General features: G+C 38.2%; 1 protein-coding gene across 1 annotated transcript in view; it reads right to left on the bottom strand.

Annotated features, from left to right (window-relative positions):
• SPEF2 (sperm flagellar 2) overlaps positions 1-12,782 on the bottom strand; it is a 70,301-nt gene that overhangs the window by 33,747 nt on the left and 23,772 nt on the right. The window contains 7 exon segments of the mRNA XM_075526622.1: positions 505-613; positions 2,392-2,639; positions 3,510-3,613; positions 4,428-4,501; positions 9,342-9,420; positions 9,638-9,768; positions 10,230-10,449. Coding sequence (XP_075382737.1) covers positions 505-613; positions 2,392-2,639; positions 3,510-3,613; positions 4,428-4,501; positions 9,342-9,420; positions 9,638-9,768; positions 10,230-10,449 — 965 coding nt within the window.

The following is a 12,782-nucleotide window of genomic DNA, read 5'->3' as shown; positions in this document are numbered from 1 at the left end:
AAACATCTAATGATTCAATAAACATTCAATAAAAACATTCAATTAAAAAAATTTCAATAAAAAATACAAAACAAAAAAACCCCAAACATACATTTTTATAAATGTAAAAGTGGAAGATACCATTTTAGAAAATCTGTAACTCAAATCAAGTGTATTTCACTCAAGGGCAGTCACATGATAGATGACATACCTCAGATATATTTATGCATAAATAGATATATATACATATATGTATATGTATGGTTTATGCAATATATATCCGAAAAAGAAATTCTCCTTGGAAGAATACCTTGGAAAAGCAAAACACATGAATTCTTATCTTCTAGGATTATTTATATTGTGCCAAAAATGAAAGTACTCTTTAGGCTCCACGTTAAGGAAACTCCTAAGTACATTCTTAACATTAGGCATGGCAGTACTATCATGGGTCACATATGAGATTCGGATTAATTACATGCCTAAACATCTGGCTGAAGCAACTTTTTTGTACTTCATATAACATACCTATGTAGGACCTGGTCCCTGGCTAAGTCAATCTTCTCTTCTAGGATTTCAGCATCCGAATTTTGATGGTTGGTTTCCTGTTCATTTTGAGATGACTTTGATTTATCTGCTGTGTGGAAAAGAGCATATATAAGCATATATTGAAAAAGGCAATTATGCAGTTAGTTATTTACCTGAAGTAAGTTAATTATTAAAAGAAAAATTTCAGTGTTCCTTGATCTTACGTTTCTTCATTTAAAAATTGGGTACCAAACTTCCTAAAAGAAAGGAAAAGTCAGAGAAAATCATAGAAATATAAAATGAAGCTGGAAAGGACCTAAAGACAATGTCTTGCCTCTTCCCCTATTTAAATGCATAGCCAATTATAGCACTAACATTTCCTGATGGATGCTTTGCAGTCATAGAAATCTCCATTTGTAGAGAGGGAGCATTCCTATGGGTGGACTATTTCAGGCTTATCTGTTCTAGGGGTTAGAAGGTATTTTCCCAGTCTAATCTGAATCTTCCTTGAAGTAACTACTCCTTTACACAACAATGGGCAGATACTCCACTGCATCAGAAGACAAGGTATTCTCTGTCTCTCTGAGTCTCCTCTAAATCTAAAAAAACCCTTTAATTTAACCCTTAAACCCTTTTTTTAAAGGCTTCTGATTTTTTTATTGTTCTTTTGACTTTTTCTATCACCATATTACATCTCATGAAATAAATTCTGTTTGGATTTCTGAGATTATATCATGTATTATCACATTTTCAAAGTGTTTGGGCAACACAAGGTCTTTAAATCAACAAGAATTTCAAGTGCCTATACATTTATCTTCACCGCATTGTTAGCAGAAGCTCTAATGATTTTGCCTCATCCTCACTCCTACCTATACATAAAAGCTAAAGGTAAATGGTGCTTTAATTCAAGCCATGTGCCACTTAAGTGCTACAGTGAAAACAATAAAGAGGAATCTCCTTATAATGTGGACAATATGGGACATATTCATGAAAATAACTTATGTTTTGCCAAGGTGAGTAAGGGCAATTAAAAATGTGTGGTCTGGAAGTGAAGCAGCCCTCAAAAAGCCTTTGATGCCTTTGCCTTTGTTGGCCAGAATTAACAATTTCTAATTGTTCACTGACTAACTGAAGACAAGACAAAGGCAATAATCAATAGGGAGTGAACTTTGGTGCTCCCAGGGAATGAATGCTGGCACATCCCTTTACCCTCATCCTTCATCCTTTTCCACATGTGTCTGCTGGAGAAAAATAACTATTTACACATACTCATTTGTAATGAGGCATATTTCTGCATCTGTTGTAACTTGTGTTTTTTCCAGCTGCTGTTTTATGTCTAATACCAGCCACTGTGCTATCTTGGCTCCAGTGAGAATTCAGTACAAATACAAACAAGCATATACACATGCTCTTGCGCACTTCTGATCTGCCTTTGACTGAAACAAATAAACCTATTTGAAATAATCTGGAAGCAATGAAGGTGATAATGCACAATTAATGAAAGTGATACTGTGAGATGTAGAGAAATTGTGCATTAATGATATTTGGCTCCAATAAGTACAATTTACAGGTATATCTGGTAAATAATGTTTGGAATTAATGTGTTACTTTTTTCTAGTCATGTACTTTTAGACAGCTAAAGTTAAAAGGGGGCTTATAAATGGAGAAGAAAGCTGTCAAGAAATCTAAACAATTTCTAATTTCATAATTGTCAGAGGAAAGTATAGATACTATATAATTTAGCATTTTTAATTAAAATATGCAACTTGCTATTATGTTGCAAAGTACTTACAATTTAGCCATTTCAGTATTATAACAATCTTTACTTTCCCCATACATCAGAATGTGCCTGTCATTTTACTTTGTTAAAAGTAGTTGGAAACTTACACTTGAAGTTAGCCACACGTTTCAGTACCACAGTGTCCGAAATATCCAATAATATAGAAACATCAAATGCAGGTGAGGTAACAGGAGGCTTGTTAGGGGCTCTGGGATCTGTAACAAGTGATAGCTTTCCAGAATTTGCATCTTTTGCTTCTGGATCAATCCCTGTATAGGCTTTTTCAAATAGCTTTGCCTGAGTAATTGTCATTGGAAACCCATCAACAATCCACCCCTTCTCTGGTGGTGTTTGGCTAAAAGTAAATGAAGAAACCAGAATTATACAGTGAATTGATAGCATAATCATAACACCTAAAGAAGAGCTTGTGTTAGCAGTCTTTCAGTCTGAATTCAGGATATTAAATATCCTGATGAATACAGAATATGAGAGACATAATTAAAACTTAAACTGTAAAGCAATGGATTTTAAATTGGAAAAATAACATCAAGCCTAACTAAAAGTGGAAAAAAGCAAAAGCAAAACAATTTTTGTTGTTTTGATAAATAACGCTTTCAAAAACACTATACAGACTATGATCAGAGGTGTAATTTCACTATTTTCTCTACTAACTTTTGCACTTAAGTAACAAATAGCAAAATGTTTCATAACTTTCAAATATACTAATGGGAGTAATATAACTTAAAATGATGTTGACGTGGGAACTTAAGTGCTAATTGCACATCAGGGTAGTTGAGAAAATTTTCTGTCAAACAATAGTAGAAAAAAATAAGTAACCTAACTGCTGAAGTATGAATGCTTTGATTATGCATTTCACAAAATCTAAAAGAAAAAATACTAGCATGTGCTGAATAGCTTCCAACTAATAAACAAAATAGAGACATTAGTTATATTTAATAACTATGTGATAGTCAAGTGTATATTTTTACTTACTTTCAGTAGTGTACAGTAATGTCTGCATAATTTAGGGCTAGACTCTACTGCTAGCATTCTACTGCTAGTATAAAATGAGCATTAACTAAACTCCCTAATTATCTCCACTTTCCAAGTAGAAGACTACAGTGTTCAAAAAATACCGTAATAAAGAGAAATGGCTGAATCTGGACTACAAGCTGGATAACTACATTCTAAATAAGTGAGGAAAAAAAGTTATACAATTTCATACTTAATGGCTTCCAATAAGATGTCAATTAGTAATTCATCAGGAATACTTTTTCCTTTCTTCAACAATTTCTGTGATGCAGCGCCAAGCTGGGCACGTACAGATAGCTGTGGAAGAGTGCAGTGTAAGATTAATATGCTCAGAATGTTCACAACACTCACTGTTAAAAAGAGTATGATTCTACTTTATAGATATTATTTACGTATTTAAATTTAATGTTTATTGTGTAATTTATTTATATTTAATATTTATTGTTATCTATTTAGGAGAAATAGTTTCAACTGATTAAAAAAGGCCTAATTTAATTGAAATCTCCAACTGATTTCCATCATTACACCCATGAAAGTGCCAGAGAGAAACAAGGTTGAGAAACAAAGGACATGAAGGCCAAGAAATAAAAAATTAAGTGTCCTGGTTCTAAGCTTATTCTGATTTTCACTAAATCCACCGATGGTTTCCCACAGCAGCATTTAACTTCATTAGTTCTACAGGGTTTCTTTTATATCTTAGCTTCGAAGTATTATCCAGTGAGAAATAAAGTCAAAGAGAGCATTGTAGAATTAAGTATTTTTGAACATAGAGAAAAGAAACCTTCTCATGGGATGAATGATCTGCTTAGCTGCAGCAAGATCAGGAATACATTTTTTCTAACTCAGAAATGACATAGAAAGTACCATATCTTATGTAAATGTGAGATTTGACAAGAAGATATAGAACTTTAACAATATATACAACTCAACCAACATATACAGGAATACATTGTCATTATAAACTCTTTTCATATTTCATACAGAAATATGTGAGCTTGCAGTAAGGTCAATAAATTAATTCAGAATGATGAAAGGGTATCACCATTTAAGTAATTTAACCACTTTAACTAATGCATCTTTATAAAGTAGAAGATAAAATTGGATTACAAACCTTGGATAGGCCATCCTGACTGATATCTGATTTAAATTCTTGCCCAGATGGATCCTTTTTGACAGGACAATGGCCTAAAATAGGTACATTATAAAGTTTGACAATTCTATTACTATAATATTTATTACTATAGATAAATAATAAAAGTATATGCCTCATTATTGTTCTTTGAACAAATCCATACAGAAGGTATATACAATTGCTAGAATCATGGGATCATTAATTCAGGTTGGAAGCAACTTCTGGAAGTCACCTAGTTCAAATTCAACCTTATGCTCAAAGTGGCATCAGTTAAAAGGTCAGACCAGATTGCTCAATTGTTTACCCAGTGTGATCTTGAAAACCTCCAAGGATGGAGACTACACTACCTCTCCAGGCAATTTGTTTCAGTGCTTGATGGTTCCCATGGGGAAAAGGCCTTGTCTTACGTCTAGTCAGAAGGGCAAAATGAAGGGCTTTTACAGATATCTCCACAGAAATAGGAACACTAGGGAAAATGTGGGCCTGCTGAAAGACATGCAAAAGACTGAAGTATCCCAAGCTGCTAAGACTAGAGCTGCTAAGACTAGAACATATCAAGAGTGGCTCTGGAGGCAAAAGTCAAAGGCGTGAGGGCCCAGGTGTTTTTTTCCTCAATTCTGCTGGTGAGGTGGAAGGGCTTGATGAGGAGTGGATAGATTCTACAGGTCAACAAGTGGTTGTGTAGCTGCTGTCAACAGCAGGGATTTGTTTTTCACAGTCATGGGATCTTCTTTGAAGATGGAGGACTGCTAGGAAGAGATGGGATCCACCTGACCAAGTTGGGCAAAAGCATCTTTGCCAACAGGCTGGCAAACCTGGTGAGGATAGCTTTAAACTAGGAATGAGTGGGGAAGGAGATGATTACTCTCAAACAAGTGAGGAAGTGATGGCCTAGACTGGCAAGCAAGAGGAGGCAAGAGGGGCAAAACTGTGCAGAAGATTGCCCACCGCAAATACATGTACGCAATTAAGGAAGTGCTGAGAAGACAGCATTATGGGAGAAGCATTCACACTTTTTCTGGTAAATCAACACAACTGGCTGCCTCTCTGAAGTGCCTGTATACTAATGCATGCAGCATGGGGAACAAACAGGAGGAGTTAGAGGCCTGTGTGCAGTTGCAGGACTATGGTATTGCTGGAATCACAGAGAGGCAGTGGGTTAGCTCACACAACTAGAGTGCTGCCATGGCTGGGTATAGGCTCTCTAGGATGGACGGGCTGGGAGATGAGGAGAACTGAGTTGCCCTTTGTGTGAGAGAGCAGAGAAGAGGCACAGAGCTCTGCCTTGGGGTGCATGATGACCAGTTAAGGTCTTATGGGTTAGGATTAGAGGAAAGACCAAACTGGGTGATGCTGTGGTGACTGTTTGCCACAGGTCACTTGAGCAGGAAGAAGTACATAAGGTTTTCTTGAGCAACTGGAAGAATTCTCATTTTCACAGACTTCGGTCTGAATAGGAAACTTTAACCAAGTGGGTATCCACTGGAAGAGAAACACCACAAGCAATCCGGGAGGTTACTGGACTGCATTGATGATAACTTCCTGAGAAACATGGCTGAGGACCTGAAGAGGGTAGACGTTCTAATAAACCTAGTGTGTACAAACAAGGGAGGTCGGGTGCAGCATTGACTGCAGTGACCATGAGATGGTGGAGTCCATGATCTTGAGAGGAGTAAACAATCTAAATAGGAGTGTCACAAGCCTAGATTTCAGGAGAGCAGACTTTGGCTTGTTCAGGGATCTGCTTGGAAGAATCCTATGTAAAATGGTCCTGGAGAGAAGAGAGGTCCAAGACAGCTGATCGATTTTTTTTTTTTTAATTATTTGTTTTTCTTCCAAGGATCGTCTCCTCCAAGAATAATCCATCTCAATGTGAATGCTAGACTAGAAGCACTAGTCTGAAAAGACTAGGTCTTTTCACAGGACCTAGTGAAAAGAAAAACATCAGCGCTTAGTTTGAGGGAGACACTACTTGTGCTTCTGCATCTTTTAGCATTTTTCCCAGGGCTCTGAAATCTCTTTTGATTGACCTCAGACTTTTTGTTGCAACATCATTTGTACCCATGTGAAAGAGCAGGAATGGGTAGTAGTCTGAAGGCTGTACTAGGCTCTTTGGTCTTGTGGTGACATCCCTAATTTGGGCCCCAGGGAGGCAGCAAACTTCCCTGAAAAGAGAGTCCGATCTGCAAATGGGTGCTTCCATTCTGCAAAGGGGGGAATCACCCATGACCATAACTCACTGTTGTTTCTTCTCGGTGCTGGTCTTAATGCAGGTTTGGTTGTGAGGGGTTGGTCTTTCTGACCTTGGCAAGACTGCTTGCGCAGGTTCCTCCTCTATCTCATTATGTGCTTTGTCCACCATACCCAGGGCCTCGTACCTATTCCATAAGGGTATCTTAGAGGGTAAGGAGGCGTTTCTCTTACTGCTCCATGCTGTAGCCTTCTTCCACACCTCCTTATCCCTTGTGATGCTGCCTTCCTCCTGGCACAAAGCAGATCCAGGACCTGCCTCCATAGTGGCCACGCTGAGTTGGCTTCCAGGCATCCCAGATGGCAGAGTACGGCTCCATTGTTCAATCTCCCTCTCAGACGCTTGAATACTCCTCAGTCTGCCACGCAAAAGGCTGACGTACTTAATGCCTTCTCTGTCTTGGTCTACTCTACTGGTAAAACTCGCACTCAGAAATCCCAAGCCACTGAGACTAGCAGGAAAGCCTGCAGCAAGAAAGGTTTACCCTTGGTGGAGAATGATCGGCTTAAGGAACACTTAAATAACTGGAAATACGCAAGCCCATGGGACTTAATGGCATATGCCAGGTATATGCCAGAGGGGCCTGGCCGATGTCATTGCTAGGCCACTCTTAATAATCTTTGAAAGGTCCTGGTGACTGGGGGAGATTCCTAGGACTAGAAGAATGCAACTCCCACTCCTCTCTTCAAGGAAAGCAAGAATGGGGAAGGGGGGATGTACAAGCCAGTCAGCCTCACCTCAGTCCCTAGGAATTGATGGAGCAGATAAGCATGGAAACCATTTCCAAGTATATTAAGGAGAAGATGACAACTGGGAGTTGTCAGCAGGGATTTATGAGGGGGAAATCACGCCTGACTAGCCTGGCAACCTTCTACAATGAGGTGGCGGGCTCAGTGGTTGAGAGATCAGCGTATGCTCTTTACATTGACTTTTGACACTGTTGTCCTTAACATCCTCATAGATAAACTGATGAAGTACTGACTAGGTAAGTGGACAGTGAGGTGGACTGAAAACTGGCTGAACTGCCAGGCTCAAGGGGCTGTGGTCACCAGCATGAAGTGCAGCTGCCCGTCAGCGATTAGTGGTGTAGCCCAGGCACTGATTCGGAGACCAATACTGTTTAACATCTTCATGAACGACCTGCCTGATGAGACAGAGTGCACCCTCAGCAAGTTCGCAGATGATACAAAACTGGAAGGAGTGGTTGATACTCCAGATGGTTGTGCTGCCCTTCAGAGGGACCTTGATGGGCTGGAGAAAAGGGCTGACAGGAATCTCATGAAGTTTGGAAAAGGGAAATGCAAGGTCCTGCATCTGGTGAGGAAAACTGCATGCCGTCGCTACCAGCTGGGGGCCAACTGTCTTGAAAGCAGCTTTGCAGAGAAGGGCCTGGAGGCCTTGGACCATATATTGTTGACCATGAGCCAGCAATGTGCCCTTGCAGCAAAGAAGGCCAACAGCATCCTGGACCACATTAAGAAGATATGGCACTGCTGAGACCACATCTGGAGTGCTGTGTCCCGTTCAGGACTCCCCAGTGCAAGAAAGACATGGATGTATTGGAGCAGGTCCAGAGAAAGACCCTGACAATTACTAAGGTCTGGGAGTATCTGGCATGTGAGGAGTGGCTGAGAGCTGGGACTTTTGAGCCTGGAGGAGAGGAGGCCTGAGGGGAATCTTGTCAATGTGTAGAAATATCTGGGGTGGGGAGGGGAGTAAAGAAAACAGAGACAGACTCTTCTTAGTAGTGCCAAGTAAAATGATAAAAGGCAACAGACACAAACTGAAACATAGGAAATTCCATTTAAACATACAAATATTAACTGTAAGGGTCACAGAATATTGGAACATGTTGCTCAGTGGGGCTGTGGATTTCCTTTCTTGGAGATGTTCAGCATCCAACTGAACATAGTCCTGAACAACCTGCAGTAGTGACCCTGCTTAGTGGAGGAGGATTGGACTAGATGATCTCCAGAGGTCACTTTCACCCTCAATCATTCTGTCATTCTGTGTTTAGGTGGCTGAGCCCACTGTCAGTTCTTTTGTTGATAAGATCTGTTGTAAAGAAAGGTAAACTGAGGGGAGGTGAGGGCTTGCCGTTCCTTCCTTTGGAAGCTGCTTTTAACCTGAAGCTCTCATCCTGGACCCTGCCTGTGGTACCTTACAGCTGTGTAGCAGCCATATCTGCAGCCCTTATCCTGTCTCCTTGATTCTGATCCTGATCCACACCTGCTGACTTGAGTTCCCAGCTTGACCTTAGACTTGCTTCATTGGCAGAATTGCTGGGCTATCACCAGACTGAGGCTCACGCTGATCAATGTCTCTGGACCTGATACTGACCCTGACTTCAGTCGATATCCTCACTCTGTGTTGGTGAATGTTGGGGCTTCCTGCTTTGCTACTGCCCTTGTCACCTAGCTCACCTTCCTTCATGGAGCAGCCTGCACTTGCTGCTCCCAGACACTACGAATGTGTGGAAACAGGAAATTTATAATGGAAACTACTGTGAAAACTTAGATGTCATGGATACTACCTCAAATGCACAAGAGAAAGGGGAATTGCCATTTAAATCTGATCAGGTAAGAATTAAAATTAAATTTTATAAATATATATCTACCGATAGAAATAAAATATATACACACCTTTGGTTCCACTGATAAGTGTTTCTGTTTGGACTTTCTTTAGAACTTTCAGTGGTGATTTTGATAAGTTCTTCTGGACCTTGTATCAATTACGAAAGTAAATGGATTAGGAAGGGAACTACATATTACAGGAAAAACAAGCCTGTCAATTCAAGCTGACTCTTGAAGTCTTGTAAGTTAAAACTTAGAATTAAGTTTGAAATGGAGCAAAAAATTGAAACAATATGCTTTCTTCCTTATATATTTCATTCTCATCTGCCTGTGGGAGCCAAAACCAAAATTAACAAAATTCTTACCTCATTTTGTTTCCCAGAACTCTCTGCTTCTTGTGGAATCATATTGTGTTCACTTTTCATTTCATTTTTAAGAAAAGCTTGGATGGCCTCCTGAACCAGAGTATCAACAGATAGTACCTGAATATTGCAAACTAATACATGAAAAAATTAGGTAACTTTACAGTTTGAGTTGAACATACATACAGATAGACTATTATTGGTAATTAAATTAATTATTTCGTTTGGGCTTTTGATGTAAGTTGTTTCCGCTGTCTCTTCTCTGTAACCACTGCACAGTGTGTATCCACAATCACATAGCTATCTTGCTAGTCTCTTCTATAACAAACATCCCCAGAGAAGTTTGCCAAAAGCATTTTCAAATTCTCAATGCAGAAGTAACACTATATTACCACTATATTTAAGTTTAGGTGTTTTTAATCCTTTTTTGGAAGATAATGAATGAACGACTTGCAACCAACCCCTGCAAAATACAGATGCATCTGAGGTTTAAGGGTTAGTAATGCAAGCATTTCCCAAACGATTTCCATTGTAAGAGTGGGATTTTAATGCAAATAAATATTTTTAAGAATTTTAGAAAAAAAAAAATCTCTACCTTTTTCAAGAAACTTTACACAGGTAGTTTTTCCACTAAAAAGTTTTCCCAAAATACATCCCTTGATAGGAAATGGAGGAAATACAGGTGGTGAAGATTTGGGTTTTGGAGGATAGAAAATCTCCATCAGTCTACGAAGCACATGACCCAATATGTTATTATTAAGAGGAGGTTTGTTTTCACTGTTCTCTTCAGCTGGGCACCATTCCCCTGTCATACTCTGTATAAATGACAAATTACCGAATAATTTGTCACTATGCCTTGTCTTTCATCTTTCTAGATATATGTATTTATACACAACCACAATACACACAATAACCGAATCTGAATAATACTAAATAATAAAATATTTTTTAGAATAGACCCTTGTTAAAAGCTATAATTGTGTCATAATCATTAAGCATTTATTGATATTCTCTAATACCTAGTTGAAAGAGGTAAGTACTCCTACAACCATTTTCACAGATTCCTAGAATAATTTTTTTTTAATTCCATAAACATGGAAAATCATTTCACCTATACCACAGAATGCATCAGTAGCAGATTTTGGGAATAGAAGCCCAGTATCTTAATATTCAGCATTCTAAAATCCAGGCAACATTATTGCCCAGTATCACACATATATCTTCGAAAATTTTTATGGACAAAGATTTCAAATGTTTGCCTAACACACATTCAATAGAGAGAAAAAAATACCAAAAACCATCAACCCAAACCAAACCCAAAACAAATAAACCACCATATAATTCAATTTTAAGGGAAGAAAATACTGAGTAGAAATTTCCAGTTCATCTACCCTGAGACCAATATAAACTTATCAGTGGTATGAGTTACCAGCATACAGCTTAATGAGGTTGCGCTAGTAAAGATACTCTTACTGGCAATCACATTAGAAGAAAGATGGGAATGGAAGGCTGCAGTCAAAAGAACTGAACACAGAATTGTGCTTTTGCCACTCTAATATATACTCTACCAGTATTGGATCTTATAACACTAGGCAAGTCCTGATGTGCAGTTTATGCTATAAGAAGCTAAAAGAGAACATTTTAGTATGCAGGATAATACTAGCCCTGTATTAATTATTATTTGGTTGGAGGCTACTAAACAGCTTTTTAAAAGATATGTGGACTAATCACATACCCAATTAGATTCTAGCTTGTCACCTCATTTGAGGTGCACAATAAAGGGTTGAGAGGCAAAGTAAAATGTTTCAACAAGAGAAATTACAACTAGGAAAAAAAAAGAAGAAAATAAATGTTCACAATGAGAGTGGTTAAGCACAGGAACAGGTTGCACAGAGAGTCTGTGGAACCTCTATCCTTGGAAATACTTGAAAGCTGACCAGACAAGGTGCTGAGCAACCTTATCTGACTCAGAAGCTGGCCCTGCTTTGCGCAAAGAGGTTGAACTAAAGGACCTCCACATCCCTTTCAACCTAAACAATTGTATCATTCTATAAATTAAATATTTAATCACTATCAACAGAAGCAACTAGTTTTACGTTCTGCTGAAAGATAATGTTTTGAATTCATGTTCCAGGTAGAATATGCAACCTTTTCCTTAACTTACTATCATGAATGATATATTGGGACAGCATACATTCTACTAACAGACCTTGATCAGTGTTGACTTTGAACATATGTGCATTAGTTAGAATAACACAATGTAACTTACTATCACTCTAAATTAAAATATCACCTATTTGTAATCAGTAAAAACAAACAAACAAAAATTTTTGAGTTGCACAATATTCCCTCTTTAATATATTTCAGAGGACTTACTTCTTAATATGTAATTGGAAAGACATGCTTAAAAAAACCAAATCCTTGTCTTATATGAACCATTCTTCCTTAAACATGTAAGTAGAGATGGATCAGTTGTTTTAAGTTCTATCAGGCCTGTAGGAAAAATGAATTCCAAATGGAATGGGCTCCTCCTTCGAAGTACTCACCTTTCGCATTTCTTGCCCTTTTAACCAGAAGATTGGTAGACTGTACCTGTTTTGAGCTAAAGTAGCTTACCTGTCAGAAACAATCTTTCAGGTATCCAGGTGAGAGTTATATAACTCCTGGTCAACACTCTTGATCAAAACTGGAAATTATTTTATATTTTGAGCACTGCCTACTGTTATGCTTGTTATGCTTGTAATTCCATTAATTTATTAAGTGATTAGCCACAACTGATGATGTGGTAGTTTCCAAATATTTTCAAGCTCAGTCTAATGTGGAATGTGCAACGGACTGATAGCACTGTATTTTGTTCTTGTATTTTATGAAATATATTTGACACTTTTAGTCAGTATTCCCAATGTAAACAGTATACTTGAGAGATGTCAAATTGCCTGTGCTGGGCTTTTTTTTCAAGGGTTAACAAAATCAGCATAAACTTTGCCAGAATGCCCTGCCAATACACTTTTATCTAGAAGCAATACTTTGAATGTATTAGCCTTTCACTTAGGTTTTTAGAATACATAAGTATGAATTTGTGCCAACAATTTTACACGGCATATGATACCAGCTTTTGAGGAATACTGATTCAGAAAGGCATAAGACT

The sequence above is a fragment of the Mycteria americana genome, chromosome Z (assembly GCF_035582795.1).
Source record: "Mycteria americana isolate JAX WOST 10 ecotype Jacksonville Zoo and Gardens chromosome Z, USCA_MyAme_1.0, whole genome shotgun sequence".
In the NCBI taxonomy this organism is placed as follows: domain Eukaryota; kingdom Metazoa; phylum Chordata; class Aves; order Ciconiiformes; family Ciconiidae; genus Mycteria; species Mycteria americana.
Note: the sequence above shows the minus strand (reverse complement) of the source record. Positions and strands in the feature narration are given on the sequence as shown.